Source organism: Chanodichthys erythropterus, chromosome 21, assembly GCF_024489055.1.
Source record: "Chanodichthys erythropterus isolate Z2021 chromosome 21, ASM2448905v1, whole genome shotgun sequence".
In the NCBI taxonomy this organism is placed as follows: Eukaryota; Metazoa; Chordata; class Actinopteri; order Cypriniformes; family Xenocyprididae; genus Chanodichthys; species Chanodichthys erythropterus.
The window spans coordinates 7,730,158-7,748,778 of NC_090241.1; the positions used below are offsets into that span (position 1 = coordinate 7,730,158).

The 18,621-nt window shown below is 37.7% G+C and overlaps 1 protein-coding gene across 1 annotated transcript in view; it reads right to left on the reverse strand.

The window, feature by feature from the left end:
- The window catches only part of rapgef4b (Rap guanine nucleotide exchange factor 4b), a 48,077-nt gene extending 33,066 nt beyond the window's left edge, over nt 1–15,011 (reverse strand). The window contains exons 1-4 of the mRNA XM_067374839.1: nt 14,893–15,011; nt 4,605–4,747; nt 3,669–3,757; nt 875–1,021 (exon numbers count right to left, since the gene is read on the reverse strand). Of these exons, the coding sequence (XP_067230940.1) occupies nt 875–1,021; nt 3,669–3,757; nt 4,605–4,747; nt 14,893–14,960 (447 nt within the window). The 5' untranslated portion in view covers nt 14,961–15,011. The remainder of the gene's footprint in view (nt 1–874; nt 1,022–3,668; nt 3,758–4,604; nt 4,748–14,892) is intronic.
- Between the last annotated feature and the right edge of the window lie 3,610 nt (nt 15,012–18,621).

An 18,621-nucleotide genomic window follows, 5' to 3' on the forward strand; every position in this document is an offset into this window, starting at 1 on the left:
CTGTGGCCCCTTTAAATCACGCGCTCCCTGCCCCCCTGAGCTGTCGACTATAATACAGTGCATTTACAAAGTTCACACAGCTAATATAACCCTCAAATGGATCTGTACAAGATGTTTGTCATGCATACTGCATGCATGCATCGGATCATGTGAGTATAGTATTTATTTGGATGTTTACATTTGATTCTGAATGAGTTTGATAGTAGCTAGGCTGCAGCTAACAGAGCGAAAGCTAACATTACACACTGTTGGAGAGATTTCTAAAGAATGAAGTTGTGTTTATGAATTATACAGACTGCAAGTGTTTAAAAATGAAAATAGCAACGGCTCTTGTCTCCGTGAATACAGTAAGAAACGATGTTAACTTCCCACAATGGCGCATTATGTCGGCGCTCTGCCCACGAGGCTATCGGCTCCGACATGGCATGTCATTTCTGACATGTGCTGTAGGCAGAAGTTCAATCACAAGATACTGGGCCATCTGACCAATCAGAGCAGAGTAGGCTCTCTGAAAGGAGGGGTTTAGAGGGGCTAGATCCTTCATTGAACCATTTCAGACATTTAGAGAATGATGCTGAAATGTATATTATAAGAAAATAGTATTTTTTGACCTTGGATGCATGTAAATCTGTAAGAGACCTCCAAAACAAAATTAGGAACATTAAAAATAGCATAATAGGGGCACTTTAACTTGTGCCACATCAGTTACACACAACCTCTGCCCTACAAAGACTCGCTGTAAGAAAAACACATCTGGGTCACGGTCAAATTCTTTTTTGCTTTTTACAGAGCTATTTCTGTTCTTCCAGTCAGCCAGTATAGGGGTATTTTTTTTCTAATGAAAACATTCAGCAACACTTGCACACAAACAAACCTCCCACAGGGTTTTAAACTCCCTCTGTTCAATTCGCAGAAGTTCACTGTTCTCTCGGCTGACAATCGTGGCATGTCGAGGAGTGTTATCCAGAATTGACTCCCCAAAGGCAGTTCCCACTCCCAAAGTACAGATTGTTACAGCATCCTGCAGAAAAAGGAGAAATATTAAGAAGAGTAGAAGACAAAAAGAGGGAGAGAGACCATGATAACATTTTTGCAAGCTTATCATAAAGATCTTAGAAGGAGTAGGAGTAGTCCAAAATGAAAACTGTGTCATTATTTATTCACCCTCGTGTTGTTGCAAATCTGTACGGCTTCAGAGAATAGAAATGAATTAAAAAATGACTTAAATGCAAAGCTCCATATGGCTCCACTCAGTCTTTATTCATTGGAATTGCTCTGAAAATAATTTTCATTTTTTGGTGAACTATTACTTTAAATGACTCTTCTAATTCATGTAATTTATGTAAATTTATGCACACTGTAAGGGAATGTGCTCAATGAGGTTTAAAAAGATTGCTGCACATAACAAATGATCTGAGATCAGAAAACATAAGCTCACACATTCATATTACATAAACACATACATTTCTTTTTTGTACCATCTTACAGTTTACATTCATTTGATCAGAGAGCGTGATAATAGCATATTGCCTAACGGATCATTCCATGAAACTGGAGCGACACACACTGTTAATATTGCATCAATGAAATGTGTTTTCGCATGCACATACACACCCCACACACGTTCAGCTCTGTGCAGGACATTCATAGCTGCAGGGCAGCATCACAAGTTTAAAAAGGGAATCCTAACATGATGCCTTGTGTCAGTTCTATGCACAATTGTGCATGTAATCAGGCAAAAACGCAGAATACTTTACATATGAATGCTACGATGCATACAGGCTCAAAGGGGAAAATAGTATTCAGAGGTTGCTCATTCATAGCTCAGGAGAATTAATGGACTTCTCATTTTTGTTATATACCCAAAAAGTGGGACTGACAGTTTAGTAACTTTGCCAAAATTCCTGGGGAGAAATAAAAATAGAAACAAATCCGATGATTGTTGACAATCAGAAGCTGTAGAAATGAATACTTTTATTCAGCAAGGAGGACACAATAAAGGTTCTATATGTAAGAATTTTCATGTATTAATCACTTTTTTATTGCCAAATGTGTGAACAGCTTGTAACACACCTAACAAAAAGGGAACTTCCCCGACTTCCTTGGCTGTCTATTAAAGCCTGACTGATTTTGATGTTCTTCTGCGAGACATAAGTCAGAGAAATTACGGACTGCAGCTTTAAAGGTGCCCTAGAACATGTTTTTAAAAGATGTAATATAAGTCTAAGGTGTCTCCTGAAGTATAAAATATAAACGTGCTGATTTATGCTGTGCGGCCCCTTTAAATCTCATGCTCTCTGCCCACGGAGCTCGCGCTTGCCCTAAACAGTGCCTAAACAAAGTTTACACAGCTAATATAACCCTCAAAATGGATCTTTACAAAGTGTTTGTCATGCATGCGGCATGCATGCGTCGGATTATGTGAGTATTGTATACTGTTATATTGTTTACATCTGATTCTGAATGAATTTGAGGCTGTGATCCGTGGCTAACGGCTAATGCTACACTGTTGGAGAGATTTATAAAGAATGAAGTTGTGTTTATGCATTATACAGACTGCAAGTGTTTAAAAAATTTAAAATAGCGACGGCTCTTGTCTCCGTGAATACAGTAATAAAAAATGGTAACTTTAACCACATTTAACAGTACATTAGCAACATGCTGATGAAACATTTAGAAAGACAATTTACAAATATGACTAAAAATATCAGGTTATCATGGATCATGTCAGTTATTATTGCTCCATCTGCCATTTTTTGCTATTGTTCTTGCTTGCTTACCTAGTCTGATGATTCGGCTGTGCAGCTCCAGAAATATGATGTCTATGGCTCCAGACGTTACTGGCTGCCCTTTCATAATGTTGGGAACATGGGCTGGCATATGCAAATATTGGGGGCGTACACCCCGACTGTTACGTAACAGTCGGTATTAAGTTGAGATTCGCCTGTTCTTCGGAGGTCTTTTAAACAAATGAGATTTACATAAGAAGGAGGAAACAATGGAGTTTGAAACTCAGTGTATGTCTTTTCCATGTACTGAACTCTTGTTATTTAACTATGCCAAGATAAATTCAATTTTTAATTCTAGAGCACCTTTAATATGGGTCAATAAGCATGACCGATTACTCCAAAAACGGTCTAATATTGCTTTATTTGAACCAGCCCAACACAGAAACATTTTTTGTGTTTGGGGCAGTATCTGTTTGACCAGTCAATGGCAAACAATGAGAGTGTTCAGGAAACCTTTTTTAAAACAGTGATTTCTATTTGGTGGAAATGACTGAAAAAAAAGATACATATTTCTATACATATAAGCTCTAATATATGCAAAACATGGATGCATCTGGAATCTTTGAAAATTCCTCTTCATTTGTGTGGAAGTGATGGATGCTTTAGGGCCCGTGAACACATCTGACAGCGTGACTCATTGTATTCCCAGAGGATTCGCAGAAAGATGCTTCCATCCCCAACAGCCCTGCCTCAACATCCTCATACATCAGACTATTAACAAGGCCAGTCTTGGACCGCCTGCCCACTCACAGCAGCTCTTAGTAGCAGTTTCTGTATGCTGATGGATGCAAATGATGTCTGCCAGGACAAACTACTATTATCCCAGCTGACTCTTAGCAGATTGAAGCTTAGAATGATTCTGATTATGGTCTCTCTTACCTGATGGTTGGCTGTCTCAGACACTTTCACATCCAGAGATCCAGACAGAACAGCGTACCAGCTGGTGCCGATGTCACCCTGCCTATACACTGCAGGCAAACAAAGTGAGTCTATGAATACTGATCTGCAAATTGGAATTCTTAATTTCGATGACAGGACAGTTACTTCTTTTCATTAATGTAACATGTGGTTCTTATTGTCTCATTAGGTGGCAAATTCTACCTTTAGCACAGATTCAGGAGTAATCTTTGGTACACATTTCGATAGTTTGCTTTAGACATTCTACTAACTACATGTCATCTTGCAGTCATTAGTAGACTGTCTGAATAATATCTGCTAACACATTATTTTGATGCTCCCCAATAGACATTCTACTGACTATTAGTAACTTTGCAACTACATGTCAACTTATTGTACTGTCTAGCCCTAACCCTAACCTAACAGTCTACTAAAACTCTAATGAGAGTTAGCTGACATGTAGTTGCAAAGTTACTTATAGTTAGTATCATGTCTAAAGTGGACTATTGAAATTAAGTGTAACAAACGTTTTTGAGATGTCGCTTATGCTCACCAAGGATGCATTTATTTGCCAAATATACAGTAAAAACAGTAATATTGTGAAATATCATTACCATTTAAAATAAGTGTTTTCTATTTTAAATATTTAAAAATGCCATTTAATCCTGCGATGGAAAGCTGAATTTTCCAGCATCATTAAAAAATCTTATTGACCCCAAATTTTTAACATTATCAAAAACTTTTCTAATCTCCAAAGAATCATACAGCAAGAAACCATATACAAAAATAATCTTTATGTTTTATGTGTCGATTCATTTCTATCCTTTAGCTTTCTGAAAACACATTTCCTGACTGGTCTCAATGGAATAAAATCTGGAAGCATCATGATGAAAAAACAATTCTAAATGTGGTTCTTACAGGTGATGCCTTTCTCCAGGTATTCATAGAAACCACACATGCAGATCTGCTGCAGCAGGTTGGGGTGAAACTTCTCAAAGGCTTTCACACCCTTCAGCCGAGCCAGAATTATATCCACATCTTCTCCCGAGCGTTCTGCTGGCCTAAAAAACACACAGACATTATGGTCTGGGACATTCTCTTACCAAATTGACCAACAAGAAAACCCTGACATTGCAGTGATGCATGTGACAATTACGTGAATAGGTTGCAGAGGAAATAAACAAAGTTGTGTCTATTAGAATGCAACAATAAGCACATTGTGCTGTCTGTATGGATAAGGAATGTGTACAAATGTTTTTGTCATCAGTCCTGTCAAAATCAAGCCATGAATCATACAGACCTTAACAGTGTTAGGGGTAACACATTAGAAGTAATGCAAGTTATGTAATCAGATTACTTTTTCCAAGTAACTAGTAAAGTAACACATTACTTTTGTTATATAGTTATATATTCAGTCAGGTAGCATAATTTTTCTCTAATGGTGTAAGCGAGATTGAGACACTCTAGATGTAGGCACATAAAGATCATCTTTCCATTTTGCATAAATATAGCAACACTCTCATTTCTCAGCTCATTAAGTGACATGTATATGTGTGAGTGTGTGTGCGCATGCACTTGTGTGAATAAGCTGCCTCTCTTAATGATGTCAGTATGCTGTAATTCGGACTCCTTTTACAAAGGATAGCCTTGTTGCTATGGAGATTACATCATAGAGAAATTAAGACTTCAAAGACATTTTTCAAACCAGAGGGCAGTGGGACAAACTTCATATGGAGATTAATCAAGCTTCTGAAGTTCCACAAAAGACTCCAAAAGAAAAACTATAGACCTTGTCTGCTCTGTTAGTACTGGCCTTGCAACTACAACAAACTAAAGTGGGTCAGTCAATGTTCACACAATGACTTTCATTGTTCACACAATCTATCTGATCTTTTACCTACTGGTTTCCTTTATGTATGAATTTTGGTACTGAGGATGCCAGTAGAGAGCTGCAGGTATGACGTATTTCTGTAGGCCAAAATCCTGAAACAAGCTGCATTTTCGCACTTCCGTTTCCATCTTCCCAAAGTCAGTGGATTTTTTTTTTACAAAAAAGTCACAATGAAAAAAAGTCACAATTGGTTACAGTCACAATGAAATCAAAATGTACGATTCTTGGGGGTTGTGTATGAAATATTGATTGATTGTTTACTCACATTAGATTGAACAATAGCAAACCACAACCATCCAATGATCCAATCAATTCCTGATGGACAAAATCAAGTCCCACCTTACATTTTTCTTGTTCGATAAGCCATTTCACTCAGATATACATCACAATAGGGAAGGAAATACTATGACTTTAAATGCCTGAAATAAGGACTCTGTGGTGAACACAAACTCAAGACATTTTCATGTATTATTCTATGACATACACCCAGAGCCAGATTAACGCAAAGGCAAACTAGGCACGTGCCTAGGGCCCGATTGGCGGGATGGGGCCCAGACAGAGGGACAAAAAAAATAAATAAAAAAAAATAAATAAAAATAATAATAATAATAATAATAAAATAAAAAATAAAATGTACAAGTGTCCTGTCTACAATTTATTTCAATATTTATTAATTAACTAAAAATAGTGACGATGTTTATCTTAACCATAGTCAGAGTGGGTCCGATGGACTCGACAAAACGAACACATCCTGTGGGTGTTGCGAAGCAAAATGCTAAATAAAGCTTGCCATAAAAAGCCTGCAAAAGTAATGATTATGAAAGTGACAAAAAAAAGCAAGGAGACATTTTAATTGTTTATTAATAAACTAATGTTTTCTGAATCAGTGTCGGCTGCGAAAATGAAGTTGACATTACTGACTCTCATCATCTCCGTGGACGCGCTTAGAGAGAGAGCATGCACATTTCATTCGGATGATCATCAGAGAGCCTATTTCTTTTCGTTCTGAATTATTTCGTTTAAAAGTAGTCATTTCAAGCTTTCTATATATTTCTCATGTCTGTGAGGCAAGCAGCCGCTGAGTTTCGGTTCATTTATAAGACGCGCCAGTTCACGCGCCAGTGATCGCGCCGGCACCTCCATGTCATTATTATATTGCCTGCTATATTTGCTTCTTATTTATTAAATCCAGGCAATTGGTTGATGAAACATTGATTAAAATTAAGATACATTTTTAATATTTCAAAACGAAATTCACTTTAAAGAAAGGCTTTCTACAAATCAAAACTGAATGAAGTGTTTAAAATCATGTCTGACCCACTCCATGTGTCCCGATATATTGCGCATGATGCATCTTACTCATGCTGTTCACTTTTCATAATCAAATAGACTAAATTTAAAAATAAAATTATAATAGGCCTATTTAAACATAAATATTAAACTAAATACGTATTTAATGGCTACCAACACGTATACAGTACAGAGAAATTGCATGTCCATTTCATTTATTTAACATATTCAATATTGGGACATTTTTTAAAAAATTAAGTAAAAAGTAAAAAACAATATTTACTTTCCCTGGTAATTAGTTTCTTTTATAATAATGTAACTCGGTTATTAACTCATTTACTATTTGTGAGAAGTAACTAATAACTATAATTAATGACTTTTTTAATAACGTGCACTGCATTTGACACACAAGACTCACAGAAAAGAAAAGACAGAAATGCGCAGCAATATCAAGTTCCCTTTCACTCTTGAACAAACAATAACACAGAATTATGCCTGTTTTGTCAAGTATCCTCATTAGAGTAGTCTTAAAAGAGTTAAATAACGTCTTAAATGAACTTAAAGAGTTGTGAGAAAATGAGATGCGCGTCACATCAGCGGGAGCTCTTAAAGTGGCAGCAGCCTAATAAACCAGTTACTGTGATGTCTGTCATTAATGTTCATCAAAGAACAAAGCCAACAGAGACAATTGCTTTAATAAGGCTTTTGTTTAATTTATAATTTATGCAGTGAAGACTGCATAAAGTGTTTGATAAATTTATTCAATTACTATATATTTCCTACCTGTCTAAAAGGTAGGAAATATATGGATACATTTATTTGGGCCAGGCCACAGATACATTTTTTTTTTTAAGCTGTTGCTTTAAGTTGTTTCTACATTAATTTGGAGAGTAACGGTAAAATTATTACAATATTAAAGAGGGGAGAAGAGTCAGGGGCCTCAAACATAAATTATGCCTAGGGCCTCCAAATGTCTAGAACCGGCCCTGCATACACCAGTAAAACCCCATTGTGATATCTGTGAAGATTTTGTCTTGAAAAAGGCATGCACTAACAAAAGGCTAAATGGGACTACAGAGGCTGTTCGGGAACATTAAATGTCATCATGGTGAACAGGTAAACTTATCTACTCACTAGTCCACTTTCACAGCCTTGTTGTGTTTAAATTAGGGATGTCCCGTTCACGTTTTTTTGCCCTCGAGTCCGAGTCATTTGATTTTGAGTATCTACCGATACCGAGTCCCGATCCGATACTTCTATAATACATGAAAAAGAATAAAGAAGAGCGAAAAAAACAGATCCAGGAACATTGCTTTTCAGGTTTTTCTGGTATCTAACAGTCGTTTTCACGTACAGAAAATGGATAAAGTAATCAAATATAAAATATCACTGCATATTATCTTTACTGTATAAAATAAATAAAGATTAATCATTATTGAAGTTACAAAAACTATTCAGTCAAGAGCAGTAAGTGATTTCTTTGTTATTTGTTGTTTTATTTAACATTAAAAACAGGCAGCAGGAATAGTTTTTTCTCCCTTTAAGGCATGCACAATCCAGTACAATACTGCTCCACATGCGCTGTCTTTCTCGACTAATATACGTTCACTTAAGACATAACCGACTATGTTTGCTAGGATACTCGCTAGGACGGGCATTTTTAAATAATTTTTGTATGAATTTGTCCGCCAAAGCGCAAGACGTGAAAGAGAACTCAGTATTTGCGCGCTGACTGGAATAAGCGTGTGCGCGCTTCGGATGAGCGCACACAAATCTTCTCACAGCGCGTGCGAGTTCTCTTTCGCGTCTTGTTCTTGAAGCAAGGCTTAAATGAGTTAGTTTAAACACAGATAGCAACGTGTGCTGTTCAAGTCTCACCTGTATCAACACCCAGGTGATGACGGCGTAAATGACTGGACATGAGAGCAGACGGCACTCGCAGTTAACAGTTTACAAAGAGTGACTGTTTTGTCCACGCTTTTTGATTATCGCTGTTGTAACGTTTTGCGCATCCATCGACTGAAACATACATTATTTGAACTCTGTCTGTTTTCCACGTTGCTATTTTAAACAAACCATACGGTAGCCTACGGTTCGATTTTTTTTTACCGAGAACCGTTGCACCCCTAATACATATATATCCGAGTCCTGATCGGGAGGTAACGTCCGATTCCGATCGAGTCTGAAACCACGTGATCGGGCCCGATTTCCGATCACATGATCGGATCTGGACATCCCTAGTTTAAATTCCCATGAGAGTTGAAAGAGTTGACAGAAACTTAGTGATGGTAACGTTGAAGTCATGCGACCGTGGTGCAGTTTGTCTATTGCCTACGTTTAGCTTTTACGTTTAGTGATTAGGCTTCAAAATTCATAAAAGTTGGGTTAATTTGTGAAGATTATCATGATCATCATAAAGAATCATCAACTTTTATTTGTCACAGAGCCAATAGCCAAAAGCCAATAGCAAATCCTAATGTTTTTTTTTTTTTTGTCGAGGGAACCAGGGTGATACTAACTTCTGGGTTGGCTTACATAAATATATCCCTTCAGTATATTTCAAACTGAATAGAGTTCATTAGTGACGCTGGTTTCCGGAAGTATTTTTTTCATAAATTTTTCCCACAGGGATTTTAAAATAGTCTTCGTTAAAGAGTTATAAGTCAATCAGCTATGAGGTGAATTACATCACAAAAACTTTGATTTGAAGCGAAAAAGTTTTTGAAAATCGGACAAAAAGACAAAAGGTACAAGACTGTGTACTTAACAGTTTTAGTGAGGGAAAGAACTACAATCCCATGAATCACTGCGAACAGCATAATCGAATTAAAAATGGAGAAATATAAACCTACTCATTTACGAGTGTTGATTATATGTTTAATAACATCTCGGGTTACTGGTGTTAATATATATATATATTTGCATATAACATTTCAGTATTTTGAGAGCAAAGGGAGATCGGCTCAATTACATCATTCACAGTACTTCATGGTAGTAGTGGGGGGAGCTTAAATGTCTGTACAGCATCATGGGTAATGTAGTTTTTCACCAGCAATTCCACTGTTAAACATGATTATTTGAAAATAAGCTGAAATAATGCAGGTTGACGGCTTCAGCAGAAGCAAATACCATGATGGATTAACAACCTCGGAGCTCACAGTAGTCTTGTCTTTAAAATTATCATTCAAAATTAAGTAAAGTTCACAACATAATTTCAGGAGGAGTGAATCTAATCTTTCAATTAGTGAAATTCAAACATAATTTCAAGAGGAGTGAACCCTAATCTTTCAATTAACGGCCAGAGCATATAAGCAGCTACTCACCCTGCTCTGGCATCAGTTGTTTCGATATCCCTCCAACTCCACCACATAATTTAGGCATCTCATCTATCGTACTCCTCTTCCAGGCACTAGTAGTCCCTGGGGGGTATAATCAAGCTCGGGTTGAAGCTGCTTCCTCGAGCCCCTCCACAGCGGACAGCAAGCCAAATACGCTTAACCTTATTAGCTTAAAGATTTTATGAGGAAACAAACTCGTGAATTTCTTAATGGAGAACATGAATTGAGTTTTTACTTCCGGAACCCAACTGTTGCACTCTATTGTTGGGTTGGCCTACAAAAATACATCATCACTGCAACACTGTATACATTTCAGATTGAATAACTGCTGTCAGAATGACCTTAAAACAGTTCCAGATTGAAAATTCTAGATTGAAAAATCCAGATTTAACAGAAATACAGCTCCCAGGCATCTTTTCTCTGACTATGATCTCTACTGTTCAGCAGGGCAGAGACACTAACAATTCCAGGGCTCGATCTCTCTGAAACCACAGAAAGAGTGGAAAAACACTTCATATTATGACTGCAATGGCGACCTTTTTCTGCTATTACTTGCACACTCTATGTAAATCTATGAGCCTCTATGCATTTAGTGCACCACTGAGAACCAGATGTGCGTCATGTACATTAACTAGTTCTACTGTATATGTATTTCTTTGCCTGTAGGTTATGCTGAGCTTCACCAGGCTGATCTCATGTGATCTGGACCAGTTCGCCTGTGCTCTTGTGGATGTGAGAGGACGAGAGTGCTGCTGACTTTTATGTGCTGAGATTCACTGGAGTGGAAACACATTACCAGCATATATCTGCTGGGCACAGAACGGACACTGCATTACAGTGGCAGCCAGTGCAAAGCCATGCCTCCCTCTCTCTGTCTTGCTCACTCTTTTCATCCATGTTTCTTTCTTTTTCTCATATAGCTCCAGCCCATTGTGAAGTGTCCAAAGAGTCTTTTGAAAAAACACTTTCCCCTTTGTATCTCTATGTATTTTTGTGCGCTTCAGAGATTTTGCAGTAGGTCTTACAGGTCTGCAGTTCTAAAGGAATAATTCACCTATATATATATACACAGATCAGGCATAACATTATGACCACTGACAGGTGAAGTGAATAAATCTCTTCATCACGGCACCTGTTAGTGGGTGGAATATATTAGGCAGCAAGTGAACATTTTCTCCTCAAAGTTGATGTGTTAGAAGCAGGAAAAATGGGCAAGTGTAAGGATTTGAGCGAGTTTGACAAGAGCCAAACTGTGATGGCTAGACGACTGGGTCAGAGCCTCTCCAAAACTGCAGCTCTTGTGGGGTGTTCCCGGTCTGCAGTGGTCAGTATCTATCAAAAGTTGTCCAAGGAAGGAACAGTGGTGAACCGGCGACAGGGTCAAGGGCGAGGCCAAGGCTCATTGATGCACGTGGGGAGCGAAGGCTGGCCTGTGTGGTCCGAACCAACAGACGAGCTACTGGAGCTCAAAATGCTCAAGAAGATGGAAAGGTGTCAGAATACACAGTGCATCACAGTTTGTTGTGTATGGGGGCTGCATAGTCGCAGACCAGTCAGGGTGTCCATGCTGACCCCTGTCCATCGCCGAAAGCGACAAAACACGTGAGCATCAGAACTGGACCACGGAGCAATGGAAGAAGGAGGCCCGGTTTGATGAATCATGTTTTCTTTTACATCACGTGGATGTCCGGGTGCGTGTGCGTCGCTTACCTGGGGAACACATGGCACCAGGATGCACTATGGGAAGAAGGCAAGCCGGCGGAGGCAGTGTGATGCTTTGGGCAATGTTCTGCTGGGAAACCTTGGGTCCTGCCATCCATGTGGATGTTACTTTGACACATACCACCTACCTAAGCATTGATGCAAACCATGTACACCCTTTCATGGAAACAATATTCCCTGGTGGCTGTGGCCTGATCTGTGTTTATAGTCATCATTTACTCACCCCCATGTCTTTGCAAACCTGTATGCTGTTTTCTGTCAAACACAAAAGGATCTTTATGACATTTGCTGTAAATGACTTCAAACCTGTTGCAATCCAATGAAGCACCATTTTTGCACATGTATATCACAAATGAGATCTTTCTCATAGGATTCATAGGACTTGTATACAGTGCATAAGTCACATACTTTTATGATGTTTCCGTGTTCCACAGAAAAAAGGCATACATGATAGAATTTTCAGTTGTGGATGAGCTATTCTTTTAAAGGATTAGTTCACTTCTGAATGAAAATTTCCTGATAATTTACTCACCATCATGTCATCCAATATATTCATGTCTTTCTTTCTTCAGTCGAAAAAAAATTAAGGTTTTTGAGGAAAACATTCCAGGATTTTTCTCCATATAGTGGACTTCAGTGGGGTCACCGGGTTGAAGGTCCAAACTGCAGTTTCAGTGCAGCTTCAAGGGCTCTACATGATCCCAGATGAGGAATAAGGGTATTGTCTAGCAAAACGATCGGTCATTTATTAAAAACAAAAAACAAAAATTTATATACTTTTTAACCACAAATGCTCATCTTGCACTGCTCTGCGATGCGCCAAGTATTACGTTGAAAGGTCACGCGTGATGTAGTTAAAAACTCCATCTCATTTTCTCCTCCAACTTCAAAATCGTTTGATATTGTTACTTTACCTTTTTTTTTTGTAAAGGGCATTTGGCTTAATTTTTGCATGTTCACTTTGTAGACACTGGATTGGTACTTCCACCTAAGTCACACATGACCTTTGTAACATGATTATGTCATGCGTCCAGATCACAGAGCTAATGCAAGAGGAGCATTTGTGGTTAAAATTTATATATATATATATATATATATATATATATATATATATATATATATATATATATATATTTTTTTTTTTTTTTTTTTTTTTTGACCGATTGTTTCTTTAGATAAGACCCTAATTCCTCTGCCAGGATCGCGTAGAGCGCTTTGAAGCTGCACTGAAACTGCAATTTGGACCTTGTGAACCCTACTGAAGTTCACTATATGGAGAAGAATCCTGGAATGTTTTCCTCAAAAACCTTAATTTCTTTTCAACTGAAGAAAGAAAGACATTAACATCTTGGATGACATGATGGTGAGTAAATTATCAGGAAATTTTAATTCTGAAGTGAACTAATCCTTTAAATTGAAGCCTAAACAGGGCACACAACTGAGAACATATGTGATCCAGCCAACATTGTCACATTTTAACAACTAAACCTGAAATCATATATCTTTTTATTTCCTCCAAAAGGAGCAAGGAGACTCGGATGCATTGATTCTGACATGTTCTAACAAAATATGTTCACAAAACAAGTTATTTATTATAATATTTCATTAATTACAAAAAAAAAAAAAAACAACCTTACTGTGTTAATATGAAGGAATTTTCAGTATTGATTTTTCAACTTAGAATTAGAATGTTGCCCCGTCATATGACTCAAATAAACTGAGTTCGAGCTAAAAAAAATAAATAAATAAAAATAACAAAAGCACATAAAAAAATGACTATAACCTCAACTAAAATTAAAATGAATGAGGAAAATATAAAAGTAAAAGCTAATTCAAAATATCAATAAATACTATAGCCTAATAATATATAAATAACCCTAAACTGGTTATGCCGATTCTTCGTTTCTCACAGTGTTTAGAATCAGTAAAGTGGGGAATCATTATTCTGACAGGTGGCTTCATCCTTTTGCATAATATGAATATCAATGGAGGGGAAGATACAGCAACAGAGACAGTTTAACTCTGTCTTCCCAGCAATATTTAACCCTTTCATTGTCAAGCTAAAGAGAATACAGCACAACAAAGGATTACCAAGCCAAAGGTCCTAATTTCAAATGACCGACAGTCAGTATAGACTATGGTGTCACTGATCTGTAGAAACTGCTAGGACAGCGGCACAATGCAGGGGAGTCTCATCCAACAGCGCAGCCTGTTTTTTTCTTTGTGTGTGTGTACATTTATTGATCTCCACAATGCATCCTGGTGTCGGATGTAAATGAGACCATGGATATCTTTAAGAACCATTACATTGATCAGTGTAAAGACGATGTGCTCGACTACGTTTAAAGAGTCCATTAAAAACATCAGCCTCTGAAAACCCATCACACCCAGTAAGGTGATCTCACTTTTCCCTCCCATCGCCATGGTAACCTGCAGGGATGTGTCTGGGCTAGGAGGGGCCGTGAGAAGGTAACAGATACTCTTACTGCTCAATATGTTCATTTGTCTCGGAGAGACCAAAAGTTGACTATATACAAAAACTCTGTGAGCCTAATTATAAGTAGCCTAACTCATATGGTTTAAATAGCCTGCAGCGCATAAAATGAAGAGTCTGATTCAGTGCTGCAGAAGAGAATGATTAAAATATCCCTTTCAAAAATAGTCCAAAATGATGCACACGTGAAATTCAGATGACATTAGACCAGCAAATGAAAGAGAAGCATGGCATTCATTGTCCCTGATTGGAGAAAGAAAGCAGCTTCTATCATTTTCTTTGCTTAGAGATATAAATATCTCTTCAGAGAATAAAAAGGTAAATGGCTATATGATGACAATTGCGATGCAGGTGATGCATCAGAGACGCAGGGCAGAGCATCGCGCATTCTGCTGCTGTCACCTTGTTGCAGCCCCTCCGGACAGTAAAGGACGTAAAAATCGCTTTCGGACATGATCTGGTGTCGCTCACCTCTTGTCCAGGCAGATGATCCACTCTGAGGAGGCCACGGAGTGCGCAGAGGCGTGAACCGCTACCATCTTCGGCTCGACCGGTGTGAATCGTGCGTCTCGGATCGCAGATCTCGTCGACTCGGGCGCATCAGCATCAGGGCTCGCCCCCCCTCCCCGCCTCTGTCGTCAACTGGATCACCGTGGCGTGGATTCATCGTCACCACGTCCACGACTCCACGCACAACGGTCGTTTACTACCGTGACTGCCCACTGACACGATAAACAAGTCACGTTCTGAACAGCGAGGCATTATCGCTTGGAGATCTGGTTAAAATAACATTACGAGGCTGTTAGAAAACAAAGTCAGGCTGGTAATATTACGGAAGGGCTAGGCGAGAGCCGGTTACAATTCTGATTTGATGCATTGAGGTTTTGTAGGTGACAGCGGTGATGCTGATGCTGCACTGTCACCATAGTGACGGACAAGCAGTCAGAGCAGATGCTGCATCTAGACGGGAGAGGAAAAGGGGAGCGCTGTCAGGCGTCTTGTTCTCCTCCCCGGGGGTGACACTGAGACGCAGGGAGTTGCATGGCTACACCGTAAACAGGAAAACAGTTGCAGTTGCTTGCTATTTGCTGATCTTATCTTTAATACCCCAGCAATACATTGCAGCTGATCTTATACTTTAATATCTTTCATTTTTATTTTGGAGTAACCTAATGTAGTCTGGTTGATTCATTCATATTAAATAAGAATACGTAATTAATATAATCATATTAAATAAGAATACGTAATTAATATAATTATTTATAATACAAATATGCTACTAATAACCTTTTTTTTTGTGTAACCTAATGTAGATTGATCATATTAAATATGAAGAATCTTCCTGCAATATTAAAGCTATAATATGTAAGATTTTTCTAGTAAAATATCCAAAAACAACCAAACCAGTGTTATATATTTTGTTCAATTGAGTACTGTAAATTGCCATTTTAAAGGGTAGTTCACCCCAAAATTAAAATAATGTCATTTATTAGGCTACTCACCCTCTTGCTGTTCCACACCCGTAAGACCTTCATTAATCTTCGGAACGCAAATTAAGATTTTTGTTGAAATCCGACGGCTCTGTGAGGCCTGCATAGCCAGCAATGACATTTCCTCTCTCAAGATCCGTTAATGTACTAAAAACATATTTAAATCAGTTCATGTGAGTACAGTGGTTCAATATTAATATTATAAAGCGATGAGAATATTTTTTGTATACCAAAAAAGCCAAAATAACGACTTATATAGTGATGGCCGATTTCAAAACAACAATCAGCGGTTCGGAGCGTCAAAGTCACGTGATTTCAGCAGTTTGGCGGTTTGACACGCGATCCGAACTTCTGATTCGACACAAAAGATTCATAACGCCCCAAAGCTTCATGAAGCTTTTGAAATCGGCCATCACTATAAGTCGTTATTTAGTTTTTTTTGCGCACCAAAATTATTCTCGTCGCTTTATAATATCAATATTGAACCACTGTACTCACATGAACTGATTTAAATATGTTCATGGATCTTGAGAGAGGAAGTTATTGCTCCCTATGGAGGCCTCACGGAGCCATCGGATTTCAACAAAAATACCTTAATTTGCATTTCGAAGATTAACGAAGGTCTTACGGGTGTGGAACAGCATGAAAGTGCCCTTTGTAAGAACAACGACCAAAGGAGGTACGGACTTTAGGTGTGCAGATATTAATGAAACTGCTATAGCACAGATTACGACTTGTATTATGAACATTAAGAAGTGACTGTAAATATGATGGAGTTTTCCCAATAAGAGGTTTATAAATGAACAGAAACCAATGAATTTGTCTATGAGAATGAAGAGAAGACCAGTTCAATAAAGAATACTAGTGACAATGGTGAGTGTTAAATTAAATCGGATTGCAGCGTGGTAAATAACATCAGATTTATAAAGCAGAGTTTTTGAAGCAGATCGGTTTCCGGTTTTATTTTGTAGAAACCATGGAAACACTAAAAACTCCCATTTTACATATCCCTAAACCTACCCGTCTCCGCCCCCTGGATCTCATGTGTTCTGCAGTGAGGGGCTACTGTAATATTCTGAGTTTGCATTTCACCGTTTTTATTCATTTTGAGGAATACTGAATCTTTTCGTGCGAGTGAGATGAGTAAATGCATGTTCATATTTAGTCTAGAACTACAATAACTATCATATAACTACATCAACGCAAACAACAGCTCTGCACTTTATTTCTTTCAACATGGGGACAGGAGAGCTGTCAGTTAATAAATGTGGAAAAGCAATACTTATTTGAAAAAGTAACTTAGATATTTTGTTGTAAATTTAAAAAGTAATGTGTTACTACACTAGTTACTTGAAAAAGTAATCTGATTTCGTAACAAGTTACTTGTAATGCGTAACCTCCAACACTGATATTAAATAATATTTTTTACAGGGAGTCGGCTACACTGTAAAGGGAAAAATTGCAATTGTTAGCTATTTCTACCTCATCTTATCTTTAATAAGATCACCTTTTTTAATGAAATCTAATGTAATCTGTGCTGCATTTCCCAAAAGCATTGTGAGCCCAAGTTGATCATGAAGACCATTGCCAAGGTTTTTGGGAAACGCAGCACTGGTTTATTCATTTTAATGGTAATTCATATTAAATATTTAAAGGTGCCCTAGAACTTTTCTAAAAAGATGCAATATAAGTCTAAGGTGTCTGTGAAGTTTCAGCTCAAAATACCCCATAGATTTTTTTTTAATTTATTTTTTAACTGCCTAATTTGGGGCATCATTAAATATGAGCCGATTTATGCTGTGCGGCCCCTTTAAATCTCGTGCTCTCCGCCTACGGAGCTCGCGCTTGCCTTAAACAGTGCATAAACAAAGTTTACACAGCTAATATAACCCTCAAATGGATTTTTACAAAGTGTTTGTCATGCATGCGGCGGATTATGTGAGTATTGTATACTGTTATATTGTTTACATTTGATTCTGAATGGATTTGAGGCTGTGCTCCGTGGCTAACGGCTAATGCTACACTGTTGGAGAGATTTATAAAGAATGAAGTTGTGTTTATGAATTATACAGACTGCAAGTGTTTAAAAATGAAAATAGTGACGGCTCTTGTCTCCGTGAATACAGTAAGAAACGATGGTAACTTTAACCACATTTAACAGTACATTAGCAACATGCTAACGAAACATTTAGAAAGACAATTTACAAATATCACTAAAAATATGATATTATGGATCATGTTATTATTGCTCCATCTGCCATTTTTCGCTATTGTTCTTGCTTGCTTACCTAGTCTGATGATTCAGCTGTGCAGATCCAGGGGTTAACACTGGCTGCCCTTGTCTAATGCCTTTCATAATGTTGGGAACATGGGCTGGTATATGCAAATATTGGGGGCGTACACCCCGACTGTTACGTAACAGTCGGTGTTATGTTGAGATTCACCTGTTCTTCGGAGGTCTTTTAAACAAATGAGATTTATATAAGAAGGAGGAAACAATGGAGTTTGAGACTCACTGTATGTCATTTCCATGTACTGAACTCTTGTTATTTAACTATGCCAAGATAAATTCAATTTTTCATTAGAGGGCACATTTAAGAATATTTTTGCAACATTAATATAATTAATAATAAATTACTAAATAATTAATATAATTATTTAAAATAATAATAAAAATAAAAATTAAATAATATTTTACTAATAAAAAGCA